The 24,679-nt window shown below is 49.7% G+C and overlaps 1 protein-coding gene across 1 annotated transcript in view; it reads left to right on the plus strand.

Moving 5' to 3' along the window:
• Window positions 1-24,679, plus strand: part of LOC138372232 (uncharacterized) — a 142,608-nt gene extending 117,929 nt beyond the window's left edge. The window contains exon 3 of the mRNA XM_069337532.1: window positions 23,985-24,679. Within this exon, the coding sequence (XP_069193633.1) occupies window positions 23,985-24,206 (222 nt within the window). The 3' untranslated portion in view covers window positions 24,207-24,679. The remainder of the gene's footprint in view (window positions 1-23,984) is intronic.

Raw genomic sequence — 24,679 nt, forward strand, 5'->3', positions numbered from 1 at the left:
TGGGTCACCTAACACTGCCACACCTTGAGTCACCCAACACTGTCACACCTTGGGTCACCAAACACTGCCACACCTGAGGTCACCCAACACTGCCACGCCGTGGGACACAAAACACTGCCACACCTTGGGTCACCCAACACTGTCACACCTTGAGTCATCCAACACTGCCACGCCTTGGGTCACCCAACACTGCCACACCTTGGGTCACCCAACACTGCCACACCTTGAGTCATCCAACACTGCCATGCCTTGGGTCACCCAACACTGCCACACCTTGGGTCACCCAACACTGCCACACCTTGAGTCACCCAACACTGTCTTACCTTGAGTCATCCAACACTGCCACGCCTTGGGTCACCCAACACTGCCACACCTTGGGTCACCCAACACTGCCACACCTTGAGTCATCCAACACTGCCACGCCTTGGGTCACCCAACACTGCCACACCTTGGGTCACCCAACACTGCCACACCTTGAGTCACCCAACACTGCCACACCTTGGGACACCCAACACTGCCACACCTGGGGTCACCTAACACTGTCACACCTTGAGTCACCCAACACTGCCACACCTTGGGACACCCAACACTGCCACACCTTGGGTCACCCAACACTGTCACACCTTGAGTCACCCAACACTGCCACACCTTGGGACACCCAACACTGCCACACCTGGGGTCACCTAACACTGCCACACCTTGGGAAACCAAACACTGCCACACCTGAGGTCACCCAATACTGCCACGCCTTGGGTCACGCAACACTGCCACACCTGGGGTCACCCAACAATGTCACACCTTGGGTCACCCAACACTGCCACGCCTTCGGTCATCAAACACTGCCATACCTGGGGTCACCCAACCCTGCCACACCTAGGGTCACCCAACACTGCCCCACCTTGGGTCACCCAACACTGCCCCACCTTGGGTCACCCAACACTTCCACGCCTTGTGTCACTCAACGCTGCCACATCTTTGGTCACCCAACACTGCCACACCTGGGGTCACCCAACACTGCCACACATGGGGTCACTGAACACTGCCACACCTTGGGTCACCCAACACTGCAACACCTTGGGTCACCCTACACTGCCACACCCTTAGGTCACCCAACACTGCCACGCCTTGTGTCACCCAACACTGCCACGCCTTGTGTCACCCAACACTGCCACGCCTTGTGTCACCCAACACTGCCACGCCTTGTGTCACCCAACACTGCCACGCCTTGTGTCACCCAACAATCCTACGCCTTGTGTCACCCAACACTGCCACGTCTTGTGTCACCCAACATTGCCACGCCTTGTGTCACCCAACACTGCCACACCTTGGGTCACTCAACACTGCCACGCCTTGTGTCACCTGTTACCTATCGTTCGTTACGGCTCGTGACCCTACAGCAGCCAAGCTTTAATTACGTCTAGGGATACCACTGCTGCTCTCTAAAGCGCGTCACCAGTATAACCCCTTGATAAGTAATGAGCACATAAATAAAACTCTTCCTTAGGACTGAAGAATAGATACAAATTATTATATAGATATATATTCAAGACAGTATAATATAAAAACACAGATGGTAAAGTAACTTATACAACAACGAAAATATTGTCATATCACTAAATATAACAAATAAAATATGGCACAAAATGAATGTACAGACTTATCTCCCACATGTTACTCTCCTGGTCCCGTATCAGCTACTGAACTCACGCTCTGTCGCCACCCACATTCTCACCTCCCGTCTGCCTCATCCCAGGATGAGGGATGGAAACTAAGGACTTTTTAATATTTAAAACTAATTGAACAACCACTTGTTCTCAAAACACACAAGAATGCAAATTACAGATAATAGTTACTTACAAAATATATAAGTATAATGCCACCTGTTTAATTACAGTATATAAACAATTACCTAACTAAATAAAAGTGACATCTGGAACTTCCAAACTGAACAGGTCCAGCTTTCCCGTATCAATCAGGTAATAGACGTGTGCAAAGGCAACCGCGCTCCTGTCCACTGACGCTGCCAAACCATACGACAATTTACAAAACACCATGTGTGTACATATACAGGCAATGATATAATGGAAACAAAAATGCTATTTCAAATTTATATACGTATTCTGCTAGGAGTACGTAACATTTCCACCTCCAAGAAAAAAAATGCAATAGATTGAAGATCAATGGCATTTTTTCAAAGTAAAATGTATGACACTTGAGATTTATGGTATTAATTACACCAAACATGTAAAAGTAATAAGAACACATCTCTGGACCAAAATGAAAACACTCCAAATATAGTCTTACAGGAAACTCAGAAATTTCAGTCTTATGACTATATTCTACATATGTGTCACTGGGGTATGCAAATTTATCTCTCCAAGGTACTATCTCATTTATTTCACTTTGTTTCAGATCATATTTCACACTCCTATCTACAACAGTATCATTAGTAGCATGAATAGAATTGTCAATAAAGGTAGCTGCTTTCACACAGTTATCATGGCAATTTTGCTTTTCATATGTTTCTACTATTTCTCCAAGATCTGTTCCGTATTTCCATGTGATCCATTTTTCACATGGTGAATTTTTCCAAGACAGACTCCATTTTCCATTACTCCCTTTTTCTGGAGCTGAACTGCTAAATTGAAGCTGACTGGGTGTTGAGCAGATTTGGGACTTCTCCTGGGTATGCTCTGACACAGACATCTGCTCATCACTCTTGATCCTCTGTGGAACACATACTCTCGCCCAATGGATACTAAAATTAGAGAATTTAGCATTAAACCTCACAATTATGCATAAAACTTTCCCATTCATAGAACCTTCCGAAACACAAGACACCGACTTAGCAAACCTTTGACCTTCAAACCAAGAAATACAACCCAAGATAAGTGCACAGACTACCTGATCGAACTGACTCAGATGATCCATAAGGAACACAGAAATCAATTGCCTCATAACTCTGTCATAACGATCAGTGAAAGAAAACAGGCATATGCCTAGGCACCATATCTCAATCAGAACTCCGAAGACAAGTTCACACCCCCTGATGGTGAACTTGAACACAATACACACTTTCATCAACCGTCTAGTCTGCCAAAAGACTAAATAAAACATGCCGAAAACTTGACAACCCTCACCATCACTTCCCAAGTGATTTACGTCTGAAGACAACCAATCAACCAAGAGGTTTAAGGGTCTTAACATCTTGAAGATGCACAGCAGATTACCTGGGAAACGCCCAAGGACAATCTGAAACCCTCCACAATGATTAACTCTAGGTAGGATAACCTTATCCCCCAACTTGAAATAATACACACCTGGAGCTTCAAACATCTGCTCCCCAGTATGATTTAATCCTTCACCCACAATATGATTCTGAAAATCAACTCCAATATGACTCTGAAAGTCAACACCACACTTGAGTGGAACATACACTTTTATCACTCGTGCATCAAAATGAACTGGATCTGAATATAGAGACACTGCTCTAGCATAACTCACCACTTCCTCAGAACTGGATGCACAACCTACTTGAGTAAACTCTCTCTGCTCAACCACAAGGCTTGACAAAGATGTCCCACAGTCCATTACTTCACAAGAAAATGGCTCCTGCAGAATAAAAGTAGATTTCAACATCCTACACACACTCTGACTCAATGTACACAATGAGAAATACTTACTCCACATAGAATAAGAATCACAACTCCGCAACTTAGATCCAAATGATACTTTACCACTCTTAATGATTTTACCAAAATTTCCTCCCATGACTTCTGGAGCTGCTTGGAGTACTGTCTGCTCACAATCAATAATATCACTACCAAGCTGGGTCACATCCTCACAGACAACTGAAGAGGGAGGCTCAATGGGTCTCCATCTACTCAACAGAAGCTGATCCTCTGGCTGCTTTCCCACACTCTCCAAAACTGGATCTACAGTACAGACTGTCTCCTTGCTTCTCTCTGAAATCTTAGGGTCAGTTCTACTCAAAGCACCTAAATGAAGGGAATCTGAAACGAGCGGGCAAGTAACAGGTAGTTTGACCTCCTCCCCTATTATATCACCTTGACTAGGGTGAGGCGGGGCCTCTACAACAGACTTACTCTCGACAACTGATTCTAAACTTGGAGTGAGCGGGAATACTTCTGCCAACCCGACATCTGGTCCTAAACCATTCACTTGGCTGGAATACAGAGTCGTGGCTTTTAAGTTTCTCTCAACTCCTGGCACAACGTTCGTAGTGAGCGGGCAAGACAATGATACATGGACATCCTTTCCCAATTTATTGGAATAAAGCAGAGTCATAGTATCAGGCTTACTCTCAACAACTAAATCGGCCACACAGGAATCTGGAACAACCACATCCCACTTCTCCACTGAAGGGGTACTGGTTACTGGAACAAATGCTTGAGTAACAACATCAGAACTGACAACTGGATTTATATTAGTACTGACATCAGCACAGGTAGAAGGGACAAAACCATCTTCTACAACAGGTTCATTCATAGAACTAACTTCAGCACAGGCAGAATAAACATGGTCTGCAACTGGCTGTTTACACAAACGGGGATCAATCTCACCCACAACATGATTTATGGCCACATCATTACCCAATATAACATCCACACCTGGGATGGGCAACTGTGTACTAACACCCACAGTGCATAAACTTGGTGTAATGGTGGATCTGAAATTAATGTCTATTAGAGGTACAGTTTTACATCCTGCAACACTCTGAAGAACAACAAACTTTCCAGTCTCTCTCTTTTCAACATCAGAAAGAATACTGGATGAAATTATGGTTTGGGAAGCACCTGTATCACGAAGAATAACCACTGGCTTCCACTTCCCATTAATACACAAAACTTCACCTGAAGACATATATGGTGAATACTGTTTCACCCAATTGGGGTTTACAGTTACATGTTTATTAGTAAGTTTATTTTGCACACCTCTGCAATAAATGAGACCAGTTGGTCGTAACTCAGGGTGCAATATAAAACATGAATGAATTCCATGGCCTTTTCTCTTACAATGGGAACAGGACCTTACAGTGGACACACTGGTAGAACCAACTGTAGGTTTAGAAATAACCTTATTATTATTTGACATTCCTGACAATGAAATAGCAGGGTTAGGTTTTGTAAGAGAAGAGCTCATGGGAGTAACTGGAGTAATAGGACGGGATGGACTCTGATAAGGAGTTCGGTGAGCATTATAATTTACTCTACGACTAAACTTAGGTGAAGTGGCCGTAAACTGGGCCTTAGTCAACAACTCATGCTCATCCGCGAGCTTTGACAGCTCATAAATGTCTGTTACATTCTTTTGTTCTGCCATAAAAGTAGACAACTGGTCTGGGAGACATGACAATACTTCTTCCATTATAAGAAGATTCTTTAAAGCATCAAAGTCAGTGACTGAAAGTGACTTTAACCATCTGTTACAAAAATTCGTCTTCTGACGAGTAAAATCTGCTATTGTCTGATCCCTTATCCTCCTTAGATTCCTAAACTTTTGCCTGTGTGCCTCTGGATTTAACTGGTAAGCATTTAAGATGCTTTTCTTTACAAATTCATAATCAAAACTATGAGCGTCAGGTAGGGATGTAAAAACCTCCTGACTACGCCCCTTAAATTGAGACTGCATAATGGCTACCCACTGATCCCTTGGCCAGTTCATACTGATGGCAATTTTATAAAAATGGGCAAAGAAAACCTCAGGATCCTCCTCATTGAACTTGGGTAACTCTATATACTTATTCATCCTTATGGGATTATTATCACTATTTATTGAAACATTACTAGTATTTCCATGCCCAGCTGCCATACGCTGTGTTTCAAGCCTGAAGTTAGTGTCAGCCATTTGTTGTTGAATCTCTAATTGTTGCCTTTTTGTGGCTTCTATTTGCAACTGTGCCTCAATTTCTAAACGTCTAGTCTCAAGCTCCCTTTGCTGAGCTTCAGCCTCTAATATTTGCTGTTGCTGTTGAGCTTCAATCTCTCTTTAACGAGCTTCAATCTCTCTTTGACGAGCTTCAGCCTCTAATATTTTCTGTTCTTTTTGAGCTTCGAACTCTAATTGTTTCTGTTCCTTTTGAGCTTCAAGCTCTAATTGACGAGCTTCTAACTCAAGACGCTTTAACGTCATCTGATCACTCGACTCCTCTCTTAACTCTTCTAGAAATTCTTCATCTAACTCTCCATTCTCAACAAAATGTGTCACAATGACTTTCAATATTTGGGCTTTAACCATTCTATTGTTGGCGGTCAAATCCAACTGATTTGCCATTTGTATTAACTCAGTCTTTTTAAGGCTCTTAATCCCTTCAAAGTCTGGGTGAGCCACCAACGCTGCAACTTTCTCCTCCATCGTTACTAACACTTGGCACTTGATTCACAAAAATAATTAAAACAATGGCACTGCACTACACTTCACTGTAAAATTGTCACCACACTGAAAATTCGCTTGGCCTCACTGCACAAACAAAATATATAGGATGACTTACCTCAAAATCGTGAAACGTTGTTACTTGACACACAGGAAAGCTTGCTTGGCACATGGAATAGTTCTTAAGAAACACACAGACACTTGACACAATGGTACCTAGGAAGGCAAGGTTAGATTAGCATAATTAAGGTTAAGTGGGAACAATATTTCCCGGCACAGGCCCCCATAACTCTTTGTTACCTATCGTTCGTTACGGCTCGTTACCCTACAGCAGCCAAGCTTTAATTACATCTAGGGATACCACTGCTGCTCTCTAAAGCGCGTCACCAGTATAACCCCTTGATAAGTAATGAGCACATAAATAAAACTCTTCCTTAGGACTGAAGAATAGATACAAAATATTATATAGATATATATTCAAGACAGTATAATATAAAAACACAGATGGTAAAGTAACTTATACAACAACGAAAATATTGTCATATCACTAAATATAACAAATAAAATATGGCACAAAATGAATGTACAGACTTATCTCCCACATGTTACTCTCCTGGTCCCGTATCAGCTACTGAACTCACGCTCTGTCGCCACCCACATTCTCACCTCCCGTCTGCCTCATCCCAGGATGAGGGATGGAAACTAAGGACTTTTTAATATTTAAAACTAATTGAACAACCACTTGTTCTCAAAACACACAAGAATGCAAATTACAGATAATAGTTACTTACAAAATATATAAGTATAATGCCACCTGTTTAATTACAGTATATAAACAATTACCTAACTAAATAAAAGTGACATCTGGAACTTCCAAACTGAACAGGTCCAGCTTTCCCGTATCAATCAGGTAATAGACGTGTGCAAAGGCAACCGCGCTCCTGTCCACTGACGCTGCCAAACCATACGACAATTTACAAAACACCATGTGTGTACATATACAGGCAATGATATAATGGAAACAAAAATGCTATTTCAAATTTATATACGTATTCTGCTAGGAGTACGTAACATCACCCAACACTGCCACGCCTTGGGTCACTCAACACTGCCACGCCTTGTGTCACCCAACACTGCCACACCTTGGGTCACCCAACACTGTCACACCTTGAGTCACCCAACACTGCCACGCCTTGGGACACCCAACACTGCCACACCTGGGGTCACCTAACACTGCCACACCTTGGGAAACCAAACACTGCCACACCTGAGGTCACCCAATACTGCCACGCCTTGGGTCACGCAACACTGCCACACCTGGGGTCACCCAACAATGTCACACCTTGGGTCACCCAACACTGCCACGCCTTCGGTCATCAAACACTGCCATACCTGGGGTCACCCAACCCTGCCACACCTAGGGTCACCCAACACTGCCACACCTTGGGTCACCCAACACTTCCACGCCTTGTGTCACTCAACGCTGCCACATCTTTGGTCACCCAACACTGCCACACCTGGGGTCACCCAACACTGCCACACATGGGGTCACCGAACACTGCCACACCTTGGGTCACCCAACACTGCCACGCCGTGGGACACAAAACACTGCCACACCTTGGGTCACCCAACACTGTCACACCTTGAGTCATCCAACACTGCCACACCTTGGGTCACCCAACACTGCCACACCTTGTGTCACCCAACACTGCCACGCCTTGTGTCACCCAACACTGCCACACCTTGGGTCACCCAACACTGCTACGCCTTGGGTCACCCAACACTGCCACACCTTGGGTCACTCAACACTGCCACGCCTTGGGTCACCCAACACTGCCAGGCTTTGGGTCACTCAACACTGCCACGCCTTGTGTCACCCAACACTGCCACACTCTGGGGTCACTCAACACTGCCACGCCTTGTGTCACCCAACATTACCACGCTTTGTGTCACCCAACACTGCCACGCCTTGTGTCACCCAACATTACCACGCCTTGTGTCACCCAACACTGCCACGCCTTGTGTCACCCAACACTGCCACGCCTTGTGTCACCCAACACTGCCACGCCTTGTGTCACCCAACACTGCCACGCCTTGGGTCACTCAACACTGCCACGCCTTGGGTCACCCAACATTGCCACGCTTTGGGTCACTCAACAATGCCACGCCTTGTGTCTCCCAACACTGCCACGCCTTGTGTCACCCAACACTGCCACGCCTTGGGTCACCCAACACTGCTACGCCTTGTGTCACCCAACACTGCCACGCCTTGTGTCACCCAACACCGCCACGCCTTGTGTCACTGAACACTGCCACGCCTTGTGTCACCTAACACTGCCACGCCTTGTGTCACCCAACACTGCCACGCCTTGGGTCACCCAACACTGCTACGCCTTGTGTCACCCAACACTGCCACGCCTTGTGTCACCCAACACCGCCACGCCTTGTGTCACTGAACACTGCCACGCCTTGTGTCACCTAACACTGCCACGCCTTGTGTCACCCAACACTGCCACACCTTGTGTCACCCAACACTGCCACACTCTGGGGTCACTCAACACTGCCACGCCTTGTGTCACCCAACAATCCTACGCCTTGTGTCACTCAACACTGCCACGCCTTGTGTCACCCAACACTGCCACGCCTTGTGTCACCCAACATTGCCACACCCTTAGGTCACTCAACACTGCCACGCCTTGTGTCACCCAACACTGCCACGCCTTGTGTCACCCAACACTGCCACACCCTTAGGTCACTCAACACTGCCACGCCTTGTGTCACCCAACACTGCCACGCCTTGTGTCACCCAACAATCCTACGCCTTGTGTCACCCAACACTGCCACGCCTTGTGTCACCCAACACTGCCACGCCTTGTGTCACCCAACATTGCCACGCCTTGTGTCACCCAACTCTGCCACACTCTGGGGTCACTCAACACTGCCACGCCTTGTGTCACCCAACACTGCCACGCCTTGTGTCACCCAACACTGCCACGCCTTGTGTCACTCAACACTGCCACGCCTTGTGTCACCCAACACTGCCACGCCTTGTGTCACCCAACACTGCCACACCCTTAGGTCACCCAACATTGCCACGCCTTGTGTCACTCAACATGCCACGCCTTGTGTCACCCAACACTGCCACGCCTTGTGTCACCCAACACTGCCACGCCTTGTGTCACTCAACACTGCCACGCCTTGTGTCACCCAACACTGCCACGCCTTGTGTCTCCCAACACTGCCACGCCTTGTGTCACCCAACACTGCCACGCCTTGTGTCACCCAACACTGCCAAGCCTTGTGTCACCCAACACTGCCACACCTTGGGTCACTCAACACTGCCACGCCTTGTGTCACCCAACATTGCCACGCCTTGTGTCACCCAACACTGCCACGCCTTGTGTCACCCAACACTGCCACACCCTTAGGTCACTCAACACTGCCACGCCTTGTGTCACCCAACACTGCCACACCCTTAGGTCACTCAACACTGCCACGCCTTGTGTCACTCAACACTGCCAAGCCTTGTGTCACCCAACACTGCCACGCCTTGTGTCACCCAACACTGCCACACCCTTAGGTCACTCAACACTGCCACGCCTTGTGTCACCCAACACTGCCACACCTTGTGTCACCCAACACTGCCACACTCTGGGGTCACTCAACACTGCCACGCCTTGTGTCACCCAACAATCCTACGCCTTGTGTCACTCAACACTGCCACGCCTTGTGTCACCCAACACTGCCACGCCTTGTGTCACCCAACATTGCCACACCCTTAGGTCACTCAACACTGCCACGCCTTGTGTCACCCAACACTGCCACGCCTTGTGTCACCCAACACTGCCACACCCTTAGGTCACTCAACACTGCCACGCCTTGTGTCACCCAACACTGCCACGCCTTGTGTCACCCAACAATCCTACGCCTTGTGTCACCCAACACTGCCACGCCTTGTGTCACCCAACACTGCCACGCCTTGTGTCACCCAACATTGCCACGCCTTGTGTCACCCAACTCTGCCACACTCTGGGGTCACTCAACACTGCCACGCCTTGTGTCACCCAACACTGCCACGCCTTGTGTCACCCAACACTGCCACGCCTTGTGTCACTCAACACTGCCACGCCTTGTGTCACCCAACACTGCCACGCCTTGTGTCACCCAACACTGCCACACCCTTAGGTCACCCAACATTGCCACGCCTTGTGTCACTCAACATGCCACGCCTTGTGTCACCCAACACTGCCACGCCTTGTGTCACCCAACACTGCCACGCCTTGTGTCACTCAACACTGCCACGCCTTGTGTCACCCAACACTGCCACGCCTTGTGTCTCCCAACACTGCCACGCCTTGTGTCACCCAACACTGCCACGCCTTGTGTCACCCAACACTGCCACGCCTTGTGTCACCCAACACTGCCACACCTTGGGTCACTCAACACTGCCACGCCTTGTGTCACCCAACATTGCCACGCCTTGTGTCACCCAACACTGCCACGCCTTGTGTCACCCAACACTGCCACACCCTTAGGTCACTCAACACTGCCACGCCTTGTGTCACCCAACACTGCCACACCCTTAGGTCACTCAACACTGCCACGCCTTGTGTCACTCAACACTGCCAAGCCTTGTGTCACCCAACACTGCCACGCCTTGTGTCACCCAACACTGCCACACCCTTAGGTCACTCAACACTGCCACGCCTTGTGTCACTCAACACTGCCACGCATTGTGTCACCCAACATTGCCACGCCTTGTGTCACCCAACACTGCCACACCCATAGGTCACTCAACACTGCCACGCCTTGTGTCACTCAACACTGCCACGCCTTGGGTCACCCAACACTGCCACGCCTTGTGTCACTCAACACTGCCAGGCCTTGGGTCACCCAACACTGCCACGCCTTGTGTCACTCAACACTGCCAGGCCTTGTGTCACTCAACACTGCCACGCCTTGTGTCACTCAACACTGCCAGGCCTTGGGTCACCCAACACTGCCACGCCTTGGGTCACCCAACACTGCCACGCCTTGTGTCACCCAACTTTGCCACGCCTTGTGTCACCCAACACTTCCACACCTTGTGTCACTCAACATTGCCACGCCTTGGGTCACCCAACACCATCGAAATACCTTCACAAAATGTGACGTCTCTACGTAGTGACCTCCTATTTATTTAAATAAATGTAGGTATCTTAAGTACGAAATTAGCGATAAGTAGTTCTTAAATTACCGTTGACGCATTAAGTGCCTTTACCCGTACATCTAAGGCAAACATAATATAAAATCATTTGATGTTCTTAGTCACGACATAATATACATAAAGTCAATCAAACATATTTGACTGCCAGCCCTACACTATAGCGACTCTCATTCCTTCATATCACAAGTTATCTCTGATTGTGCCTTAGGGGGCATATTCATGTAAAATTAAACGTGGTTCAATTTGCTTATAAATTTATTTATGAAATGGTTATAGAAAGGGCTGCAACTGGTCCAAGTTTCACTATCACACCCTAAACAGAAAAGGAGAAAAAAATACACAACGTATTATGCAACGAATTTTTAACATTTTCAAATAGTTTCAGGGAACACATGTGTCAACTAAATTCATTTCTATAACACTCAGGTATTAAATTTAGTACATAATAAAGGATTGTTGTGATCAGTTTTATCAAAAAAGTGTTTAGTGTAATAATATAATTATTCAAAGTTACCCTTCCAAAAATATGCAATATATGATGTTTATAAATTTTTATAAAATCAACAAATGGACTTTGGACTAAAATGTCTACTAAATGCTGTAGAAGCACAAACTCTACATATAAGGTGTACTTTGCATGTAAAGTGATTAATAAATGAAAGCTCTGAAGTACTTTGAAGTTGTAAATTACTTTCCAGAGTAAAATAAAGATCCAAGTTCGGCCACCTGTAGCTGAGCTTGACTTCGACAGATTTCGTTCATAATTGACACCCTTGCAGATAGGCATCCATTGAGCAAGGTGTGCAAGTTTAATGCAAATCCCTTGATAACAAACGAGAAAAAAAATTGTCAAAAAAAAAAAGATTTTTTTTTTTTTTTACATATATATATATTGCACATACATATTACAATTATTACAAGAGTTTGTGCTTCTACAGCACATAGTAGACATTTTAGTTGACACATGTGTTCCCTGAGATTATTTGAGAATGTTGAATATTTGTTGCATAATACGTTGTGTATTTTTTTCTCCTTTTCTGTTTAGGGTGTGATGGTGAAACTTGGACCAGTTGCAGCCCTTTCTATAACCATTTCATACATAAATTTATAAGCAAATTGAACCACTTTTAATTTACATGAATATGCCCCCTTAGTTAAGTTACGTTCATGTCATGACTCTGCTCACGACCACGAGTCCTTATCATACTTCACTTTAAATGAAAAAGTGGACTATTCTCACAAAATATTTATCCACAGCTTTATTATTTCTAAATTTAGTCTCAAAATCATATTTTTTTTTAAATAACTGATTTTTTTCTTTAGTATTTGAGACCTAAATTAAAATAAGTTTATTGATTTATACTCCAAAAAGACAAAAAGTGAAAAGTTAAAAAATATACCATAATAACATTTGGAACAATATTCTTCCATCTATAATTCTACATCGCATAATTCTGTTTATTCCCGCTTTCATAGAATCATCAAAAGAATTCAAAGACATGTATTTTACTTTCAACATCGAATTTTATGAATAGATTGACAATATCCGGCATTGAGTAATCTTGTTGATCTGAGTACCAGGTTGGAGGAGATTGGACAATCACGGCTCCCCGGACACATGAGCTCTCCCCTCACCCGGACACATGAGCTCTCCCCTCACCCGGAGACATGAGCTCTCCCCTCACATGGACATATGAGCTCTCCCCTCACTCGGACACATGAGATCTCCTCTCACCCGGACACACGGGCTCTCCCCCTCATCCGGACACAAGTTCTCCCCTTACCCGGACACACGGGCTTTCCCCTCACCTGGACAGACGGGCTCTCCCCTCACCCAGACACACAGGCTCTCCCCTAACCCGAACACATGAGCTCTCCCCTCACTCGGACACATGGGTACTTCCCTCACCCGGACACATGAGCTCTCCCCTCACCCGGGCACACGCACTCTACCCTCACCCGGACACATGGGCTCTCCCCTCACCCGGACACACCGGCTCTCCCCTCACCCGGACACATAAGCTCTCCCCTCACCCAGACACACAGGCTCTCCGCTAACCCGAACACATGAGCTCTCCCCTCACTCGGACACATGGGTACTTCCCTCACCCGGACACATGAGCTCTCCCCTCACCCGGACACATGGGCTCTCCCCTCACCCGGACACATGGGCTCTTCCCTCACCCAGACACACGGGCTCTTCCCTTATCCGGACACACAGGCTCTCCCCCTCACCTGGACATACGGGATCTCCCCATACCCGGACACATGAGCTATCCCCTCACCTGGACACATGGGCTCTTTCCTGACCCGGACATACGGGTTCACCCCTCAACCGGACACATGGGTTCTCTCCTCACCCGGACACACGTTTTCTCTCCTCACCCGGACACAAACGCTCTCTCCTCACCGGGACACACAGGCTCTCCCCTCACCCGGACACACGTTTTCTCTCCTCACCCGGACACAAACGCTCTCTCCTCACCCAAACACACAGACTCTCTCCTCACCCGGACACACAGGCTCTCCCCTCAGCTGGACACACAGGCTCTTCCCTCACCCTGACACATGGGCTCTCCCCTCACCGGACACATGGGCTCTCCCTTTACCCGGACACATGAGCTCTCAACTCATCCGGACACATGAGCTCTCCCCTCACCCGGACGGAAGGGCTCTCCTCTTACCTGGACACAAGGGCTCTCTCCTCACCGGACAGAAGGGCTCTCCCCTCACCCAGAAACACGTTATCTCTCATCATCCCTGACACATGGGCTCTCCCCTCACCGGACACATGGGCTCTCCTTTTACCCGGACACATGGGCTCTCACCTCACCCGGACACATGGGCTCTCCCCTCACCCGAACACATGGGCTCTCCTCTCAACTGGACACACGGGCTCTCTCCTCACCCGGACACACGAGCTCTCCCCTCACCCGGACACACGGGCTCTCCCCTCATCAAGAGACACAGGCTCTCCCCTCACCAAGAGACACAGGCTCTCCCGTTACCTGGACACACGGGCTCACCCCCTCACCCCGGACAAATGGGCTCTCCCCTCACCCGGACACATGAGCTCTCCCCTCACCCGGACACATGGGCTCTCCCCCTCACCCGAACAGACGGGCTCTCCCTCTCACCCGGACACACGGGCTCTCCCCTCAACCAGACACACAGACTCTCCACTCACCTGGACACATGGGCTCTCCCCTCACTCGGACACATGAGGTAGTCCCCTCACCCTGACACATGAGCTCTATCCTCACCTGGACACATGGGCTCTCACTTTACCCGAACACAAGGGCTCTCCTCTCACCCGGACACACGAACTCTCCCCTCACCCGGACACACAGGCTTTCCCCTCACCCGGACACACGGGCTCTTCCCTCACACGGACAAACGGGCTCTCCCATCATCCGGACACACACATGCTCTCCCCTCACCACGGAAACATATCCTCTCCCTTTAATCGGATATATGGGCTCTCCCCTCACCCGGACACACGTTATCTCTCCTCACCCAGACACATGAGCTCTCTCCTCACCCAGACACATGGGCTCTTCCCTCACCCGGACACACGGGCTCTCCCCCTCACCTGGACATACTGGGCACTCCCCTCACCCGGACACATAGGCTATCCTCTCACCTGGACACATGGGCTCTTACTTGAACCGGACATACGGGCTCTCCCCTCACAAGGACACATGGGTTCTCTCCTCACCCGGACTCACGTTTTCTTACCTCACCCGGACACAAACGCTCTCTCCTCACCCTGACACACAGGTTCTCCCCTCACCCGGACACATGGGCTCCTCCTTCACCCGGACACATGAACTCTCCCCTCACCCGAACAGACTGGCTCTCCCCCTCACCCGGACACACGGGCTCTCCCCTCACCCGGACACACAGGCTCTCCCCTCACCCAGAAACATGGGCTCTCCCCTCACTCGGACACATGAGGTCTCCCCTCTCCCTGACACATTAGCTCTATCCTCACCCGGACACATGGGCTCTCCCTTTACCCGAACACAAGGGCTCTCCCCTCACCCGGACACACGAACTCTCACCTCACCCGAACACACAGGCTCTCCCCTCACCCGGACACACGGACTCTTCCCTCACACGGACAAACGGGCTCTCCCCTCACTCGGACACACGGGCTCTCCCCTCACCCGGACACACGGGCTCTCTCCTCACCCGGACACACGAGCTCTCCCCTCACCCGGACACTTGAACACTCCACTCACCCGAACAGACGGGCTCTCCCCTCACCCGGAAACATGTGCTCTCCCCTCACTCGGACACATGAGGTCTCCCCTCACCCTGACACATTAGCTCTATCCTCACCCGGACACATGGGCTCTCCCTTTACCCGAACACAAAGGCTCTCCCCTCACCACGGACACATGGCCTCTCCCCTCACCCGGACACATGGGCTCTCCCCTCACCCGGACACACGTTATCTCTCCTCACCCCGGACACATGGGCTCTCACCTCACCCGAACACAGAGGCTCACTACTCACCCGGACACATGGGCTCTCCTCTCACCTAGACACATGGGCTCTCCCATCGCACGGACACACAAGCTCCCCCCTCATTCGATCGCAAGGGCTCTCCCCTCAGCCGGACACATGGACTCTCTCCTCTCCTGGACACACAGGCTCTCCCCTCACCTGGACACACAGACTCTCCCCTCAACCGGACACACGCGCTCTCCCCTCACCCGGACACATGGAATCTTCCCTCACCCGGACACACAGGCTCTCCCCTCATCCGGACACATGGGCTCTCCCTTCACCCGGACACATGAGCTCTCTTCTCACCCGGATACATGAGCTCTCCCTTCACCCAGACAAAAGGGCTCTTCACTCACCCAGACACATGAGCTCTCAACTCATTCGGACACATGAGCTCTCCCCTCACCTGGACACAAAGGCTCTCCCTTCACCTGGACACAAGGGCTCTCCCATCACCTGGACACAACTGCTCTCCCATCACCTGGACACAAGGGCTCTCCCATCACCTGGACAGAAGGGCTCTCCCATCACCTGGACACAAGGGCTCTCCCATCACCTGGACAGAAGGGCTCTCCCATCACCTGGACACAAAGGCTCTCCCTTCACCTGGACACAAGGGCTCTCCCATCACCTGGACAGAAGGGCTCTCCCATCACCTGGACACAAAGGCTCTCCCTTCACCTGGACACAAGGGCTCTCCCATCACCTGGACACAAAGGCTCTCCCTTCACCTGGACACAAGGGCTCTCCCATCACGCGGACACACGTTATCTCTCCTCACCCGGACACATGGGCTCTCTCCTCACCCGGACACATGGGCTCTCCCCTCACCCGAACATACGGGCTCTCCCCTCACCCGGACACATAAGCTCTCCCCTCACCCAGACACATGGGCTCTCCCTTTACCCGGACACAAGGGCTCTCCCCTCACCCTTACACACGGACTCTCCCCTCACCCGGACACACGGGCTCTCCCCTCACCCGGACACATGGGCTCTTCCCCTTACCCAGACACACGGCTCTTCCCTTACCCGGACACACGGGCTCTCCCCTCACCTGGACACACGGGCTCTCCCCTCACCCGGACACATGGGCTCTCCCCTCACCTGGACAAATGGGTTCTCTCCTCACCCGGACACAAACGCTCTCTCCTCACCCGGACACACTGGCTCTCCCCCTACCCGGACACATGGGCTCTCCCCTCACCCGGACACATGAGCTCTCAACTCATTCGGACACATGAACTCTCCACTCATTCGGATGCAAGGGCTCTCCCCTCACCCTGACACATGAGCTCTATCCTCACCAGGACACATGGGCTATCACTTTACCCGAAAACAAGGGCTCTCCCCCTCACCCGGTCACACGAACTCTCCCGGAGGAGGAGGGTAAGGGCGAGGAGGAAGGAGGAGGAGGAAGGCAAGGAGGAGGAGGAAGAAGGAGGAGGGGGAAAAGAAAGGAGGAGGAGGGCGAAAAGGAAGGAGGAGGATGTTAAAGAGGAGGTTAAGGAGGAGAAGAGTTAGGAGAAAGGAGGAGTAGGAGGTCGAAGAGGAAGGAGGAGTAGGTAAGGTAGGAAGGTTGCAGAGGAGGAGGTCGAGAAGGAGGAGGAAGGAGGAGGTCGAGGAGGAAGAGGTCTAGGAGGAAGGAGGAAAAATTCCAGGTAGAAGGATGAGGTCGAGGAGGAAGGAGAATGAATGGGAAGAGAAGGGGATGAGGAGGAAGGGGAAGAGGAGGGATTAGAGAAGGTGAATAGGAGGGGGGAGGGGAAAGAGAAAGGGGGATGAGAAGGAGGGGGAAGAGGAGGGGGAAGAGGGGAGGAGGAAATGAAGGGGATGAGGAGGAAGGGGGAAAAGGAGGGGGGAGAAGGGTAGGGGGAAATGAAGGGGATGAGGAGGAAGGGGAAGACGGGTAGGGTAAGAGAAGGGGATGAGGAGGAACGGGAAGAGGGAGAGAGAGGAGGGGTTAGTGAAGGGGAAGAGGAGGGGGAGGGGTAAGAGAAGGTGGGTAAGGCAGGGGGAGGGGTAAGAGAAGGGGGGGATGAGGAGGAAGGGGAAGAGAAAAGGGGTAAGAGAATGGGGATGTGGAGGAAGGGGAAGAGGAGGGGGAGGGGTAAGAGAAGGAAGGGGAAGAGAGGAGGGGCAAGATAAGGGGGGGATGAGGAGGAAGGGGAAGAGGAGGGGAAGGGTAAGAGAAGGGGGGGATGATGAGGAAGGGGAAGAGGAGGGGGAGGGGTAAGAGAAGGGGGATGAGGAGGAAGGGGAAGAGAGGAGGGGCAAGAGAGGAGGGGCAAGAGAAGGGGGGATGAGGAGGAAGGGGAAGAGAGGAGGGGCAAGAGAAAGGGGGATGAGGAGAAAGGGGAAGAGGCGGGGGAGAGGTAAGAGAAGGGGGATGAGGAGGAAGGGGAAGAGAGAAGGGGCAAGAGAAGGGGGGATGAGGAGGAAGGGGAAGAGAGAAGGGGCAAGAGAAGGGGGGATGAGGAGGAAGGGAAAGATGGGAGGGGTAAGAGAAGGAAGGGGTAGAGCAGGAGAGGGAGGGGGTGATGGTCAGCTGGGTACTAGCTGACCCTCGCCTGGTGGGACCCACACGACAACCATCGCTGCCTCACCAACCTGCATGTTCAATTTATAATATTAATTTAATTCAGAAGTAAAATCAGAGATAAAGTTATTTAAAACATTATTATCTGGTTCTTTATTTTTCTTGCTGTATTTTATGAAGATGAACACACCATAGTCATCTACCAAGACCTGCCTGTTTAATCCAGCGCCCTAACACGTCATCGCAACTGTTGTAGGCCTACAGTGTACATGCCCCAGCCGTCACACAGATCCTGTAACACTCCCCCTCCCCCTCCTTCTCCTCCCCTCCTTTCCCTCTTCCCTCCTCCCGTCTTCCCCCCTCCTCTTCCCCTTCCCCCTTCTCATTCCCGTTCTCTTACCCCTTCCCTCTCCCCTTCTCTTCCCTTGCGTACTCATTCCCCTTCTCCTACCCCCTCCCCCTTCCTCCTCATCCCCCTTCTCTTACCCCTCCCCTCTTCCCTCTCCTCTTTCCCTTCCTTCACATCCCCCCTTTTCTTACCCCTCCCCCTCCTCATCCCCCTTACCTTACCCCTTCCCCCCTCCTCATCCCGCTTCTCTGACCCCTACCCCATTCTCTTTCTCTTTCTCTTACTCCTCCCTTCTTCCCCCTCCTCTTCAGATTCCTCATCATGCCCTTCTCTTCCCCTCCTCTTCCCCTTCCTCCTCATCCCCTTCTCTTACCCCCTCGCCCCTCCTCATCCCCTCTCTCTTACCACTTCTCTTTCCTCTCCTCTTATCCTATCCTCTCCCCCTCCTCTTCCCCCTTCCTTCTCATCCCCCTTCTCTCACTCCTCCTCCTCTTCGCCCTCCCCCTCTTACCTCTACTACTTCTACCCCTGCTATTCTTCCTTCTCCTTTTCTGTCACTTAATCCCCCCACCCCCGACGTCCTGCTCCTTGCATCTCCTCCTTCCTCCTAGACCAGTTCCTTCCTCCTCTACCTTCTCCTCCTTCCTCCTCGCCCTCCTCCTCCTTCCTCCTCGCCCTCCTTCTTCTCATTCCTCCTCGTTATCTTCCTCTTTCCTCCTCACCCTCCTCCTTACTCCTCACCCTCCTAATCCTTCCTCCTCGCCCTCCTCCTCCTCCTTACTCCTCACCCTTCTAATCCTTCCTCCTCGCCCTCCTCCTCCTTCCTCCTCGCCCTCCTCCTCTTTCCTCCTTTTCCTCCTTCTTACTCCTGGCCCTCCTCCTTTCTCCTCGCCCTCCTCCTCCTCCTTCCTCCTCGCCATAGTCCTCCTTCCTCCTCGCCCTACTCCTCCTCCTCCTTCCTCCTCGTCCTACTCCTTCTTCCTCGCCCACCTCCTCCTTCCTACTTGCCCTCCTTCTTACTCCTCCTCCTTTCTCTTCGCTCTCCTCCTCCTTCCTCCTCGCCCTCCTCCTCCTTCCTCCTCGCCCTCCTCCTCCTTCCTCCTCGCCCTCCTCCTCCTTCCTCCTCGCCCTCCTTACTCCTCGCCCTCATCCTCCTTCCTCCTCGCCCTCCTCGTAATATTCCTCCTTCCTCCTCGTCTTACTCATTCTTCCTCCTCGCCCTCCTCCTTACTCCTCGCCCTCGTCTTCCTTGCCCTACTCCTCCTTCTTCCTCGCCCTCCTCCTCCTACTTCCTCCTCGCCCTACTCCTCCTTTCTCCTCGCCCTAGTCCTTCCTCCTCACCCTCCTTCCTCCTCGCCCTCCTCCTTCTTCCTCCTCGCCCACCTCATCTTTCCTCCTCGCCCACCTCCTCTTTCCTCCTCGCCCTACTACTCCTTCCTCCTCGCCCACCTCCTCCTTCCTCCTCGCCCACCTCCTCCTTCCTCCTCGCCCTCCTCCTCCTTCCTCCTCGCCCTCCTCTTCAAAGAGTCATTAGAAATATGTGTAGAATAATAAACCCTACATTGTGCGAGTTAGGGAAAACACCATTTGTCATATAGATACTGTTCTTAAAGATTCTCCCATTTTGCACCCGCAATATATAATATAAGATTTTAAGGGTTGACGAATGTTAATCTTCTTGTTTGATAAACTGTGCACTTGAGACATAGTTAATAAGAATACACCAATATATAAGACAACAAAACGTTTTCAGATTCTTTCACACCACTTTCCAGCAACATTTACAATTTATATAAATTATTTTAGGGAATAATACATAAATTTTATATTTAAACATGATATTAGTGTTTAGTGGAATGCATAAGGAGTCAAATTGTGTTAAAAAGAGCGATTTTTAGAAAATTTGGAAAACTACTTTTTTTTATCATAGAATAACTAAATGTATTTTGAAGGTTTCATTCAGCCAATAAATATCATTCACAATTTATTAATGAATTTTACAAAAAACACAATAAATTTTATATTTAAACATGTTAAAACTATTTGTAATACATTAGGATCAAAATAGTTGAAGAAAAACAATTTATTATTAAACCTGTGTGTTTGGATTTTTGGATTAAAAGTTTCTCAAAGACTCTCCTGCACCATTCTCAATGCAAATCATTCCCACACCTATGGGAAGAGATAGATGAACGTTTTCTATATGATTTGTGTTTGCTGGGAAGGGCTCTCCCCTCACCCGGACACATGAGCTCTCCTCTCACCCGAACACATGAGCTCCCCCCTCACCTGGACACAAGGGTTCTCCCCTCTCCCCGACACAAGGGATCTCCCCTTACCCGGACGCATGGGCTCTCCTCTCACCCAGACACATGGGCTCTCCCCTCAACCGGACACAAGGTCTCTTCCCTCACTTGGACTCTCCCCTCACCAGGACACACGGGCACTCCCCTCACCCAGAAACACAGGCTCTCTCCTCACCTGGACTCTCCCCTCACCAGAACACACGGGCACTCCCCTCACCCAGACACACAGGCTCTCTCCTCACCCGGACACATGGGCTCTCCCCTCACCCGGACACATGTGCTCTCCCCTTACCCAGACACATGAGCTCTCCCCTCACCCGGACACAAGTGCTCTCCTCTCACCTGGACACAAGAGCTCTCCCCTCACTTGGACGCATGAACTCTCCCCACACCCGGACACATGGGCTCTCCCTTCACCTGGACACATGGGCTCTCCCCTCACCTGGACACATGGGCTCTTCCCTCACCTGAACACATGGGCTCTCCCCTCACCCGGACACATTGGCTCTCTCTTCATCCGGACACATGGGCTCTCCCCTCACCTAGACACGTTATATTACCTCACCTGGACACACAGGCTCTCTCCTCACCCAGACACATGGGCTCTCCCCTCACTCGGACACACGGACTCTCCCCCCACACCCAGACACATGGGCTCTCCCCTCACCTGGACACATGGGCTCTCCCCTCACCTGGACACATGGGCTCTTCCCTCACCTGGACACATGGGCTTTCTCCTCACCCGGACACATGGGCTCCCTTCTCACCTGGACACATTGGTTCTCCTCTCACCCGGACACAGGGACTCTCTCTTCACCCAGACACAGAGGCTTTCCCCTCACCTGGACACATGGGCTCTCCCCTCACCCGGACACACAGGCTCTCCCCTCACCCGGATACATGGGCTCTCCCCTCACCCGGACACATGAACTCTCTCCACACCCGGACACACAGGCTGTCCCCTCACCTGGACACATCGGCCTTTACCTCACCCGGACACACGGGCTCTCCCCTCACCCGGACACACGGGCTCTCCCCTAACCCGGACACATGGGCTCTCTCCTTACACGGACACATGGGCTCTCCCCTCACCTGGACACATAAGGCCTTTTCCCTCACCCAGATACATGGAATCTCCTTTCACCCGGACACACGGGCTCTCCCCTGGGGGCAAGAGTGAGAACGTGGCAGGAAGGTGTAGAGTCAGAACGTAGCAGAGGGGGGGGGGGGAGAGTGATAACGTGACAGGGAGGTGTAGAGTGAGAACGTGGCAGCAGGAGGTAGAGTGAGAACGTGGCAGGGGTGGGTGTAGAGTGAGAACGTGGCAGGGGGGATGTAGAGTGAGAACGTGGCAGAGGGTGTAGAGTGAGAAAGTGGCAGGGGGGTGTAGCGTGAGAACGTGGCAGAGGGAGTAGAGTGAGAACTTGGCATAGGGGGTAGAGTGAGAACGTGGCAGGGGGAGTAAAGTGAGAACTTGGCAAAGGGGGTAGAGTGAGAACGTGTCAGGAGGGAGGGTAGAGTGAAAACGTGGCAGGGGTATAGAGTGAGAACGTGACAACGTGGCGGGGGGGGGGGAGTGAGAACGTGGCAGGGGGGAAGTAGAGTGAGAAAATGGCAGGGGGGGGGGGAAGAGTGAGAAAATGGCAGAGGGGGGGGGGGAGTAGAGTGAGAACATGGTGGTGGGGGGGGGTAGAGTGAGAACGTGGTAGGGGGGGGTTCTGGCGGAATACGCCTCACCCTGGGAATGGTGACTCATGTCCATATTACTATCATTTTTATCTGGGCCCTGAACATAATTCCTATCCATGTCCGATTCATCCATGATATTTTCATCATTTCTATCCAATAGTCTGGTTAATTTTGCCTTCAGTCAGTGATTATGTGGAGCGAGCCACTGTGAGGCTCACTGACGTCCACCGTGTAGGAAGTCAGTCATAGTTGTTAGATTGAAGCTGAGGCCATTTATTTTAAGTTGGTGGCTGTTTACTATTGCTCCTGGGCAACATATGGTTTTAATTTTTAAGCTATATCCACATACTTCCCTGAAAGGGGTGTGCAGTTTGCAAATAATTAGCTACCATGTCTCAAGATGGGATGCGTAGTGGAAGGTTTAACTAAACATCGGCACTACATGTATAACCCCATAGTATCATCCTCCGGTATTCTTCATCACTCTAGTGATTTTATAAATATACAAGTTATGGGTCTACTCAGTTTAAGTTCTCTTTTTTTTAGGTTTTAGGGAAAAACATAAATCATAAGATGAGCAAATGATGAAAAATATTATAAAATGGTTTCCCAAATTATTTTAATTAATGATTTTCTTTGAAAAATAAGAATGTATATAATTTTATTAGGTAAAAATAGCCTGATTTGTAAATTGCTGGTAAATACAGCGATATTTAAGTAAAACCCAATTTATATACATTTATATAGTGAAAACACCATAAGACATTAGCCGCATTCATCCTGGATAAACCAAAATATTTCATAATACGTGAAGGTAATGAATGTTAAGTCATTAATTACTTGTAAGTTCTCTGATCTGGTAGAAGATTGCTTATGTAAGATGATTACAATTTTGAAAATAAAATGCTGAGTGAGAGTCTGACATAATATATTCATCTGCCTAAAGTCTTAATTATTGCTAACCGCGAAGGTTTTGTTGCGTCGTCAGGTGCGAGTGGGAGACGAGCTTGTTACATCAGGTGACCTCTCCTCCTACAAACTGTTCTCAACCTACACTGGACCCTACTCCCCTGACCAGGAATTTCTCTACTGTAACAGGATGGACGGTGTCGCCGGCAGGTATCTGAGCATCCAAAGAATTGGTTCTGTAATTGCTGACCTTCTTCAGCTCTGCGAAATCTTCGTTATGGTTCCAGATATAAATATATAACAATAATTAGATGCTTTCCCTCATAATTTATTATAATTATATTTTCATTGACATTATTATGATTATTGATCATAATAATGTTAGTTCATGCAAGTAATGAATTTTAGTTTCCCAGTCAAGAACTTAACATTTTATGATAGTTACCTTTAGCACTCCAGATGTTGCCTTAGCACTCCAGTTGGTACATTAGCATTGTGTGTGTTGCAACACACAACACAAAACTTTAGCAACACCCCAGATTTGTCTTTGTTTATGTTAGAGTTGTCTTTAGCAACAACTTCAGATGTTGCCCTAACACTCCAGGTGTTGCCTTAACACTCCGTGTGTTGCCTTAGCACTTCATGTGTTGCCTTAGCACTCCAGGTGTTGTCTTAGCACTCCAAGTGTTGCCTTAGGACTCCAGGTGTTGCTTTAGCACTCCAGGTGTTGTTTTAGCACTCCAGGTGTTGTTTTAACATTTCCAAATGTTGCCT

Source organism: Procambarus clarkii, chromosome 38 (genome assembly GCF_040958095.1).
Source record: "Procambarus clarkii isolate CNS0578487 chromosome 38, FALCON_Pclarkii_2.0, whole genome shotgun sequence".
In the NCBI taxonomy this organism is placed as follows: Eukaryota; Metazoa; Arthropoda; class Malacostraca; order Decapoda; family Cambaridae; genus Procambarus; species Procambarus clarkii.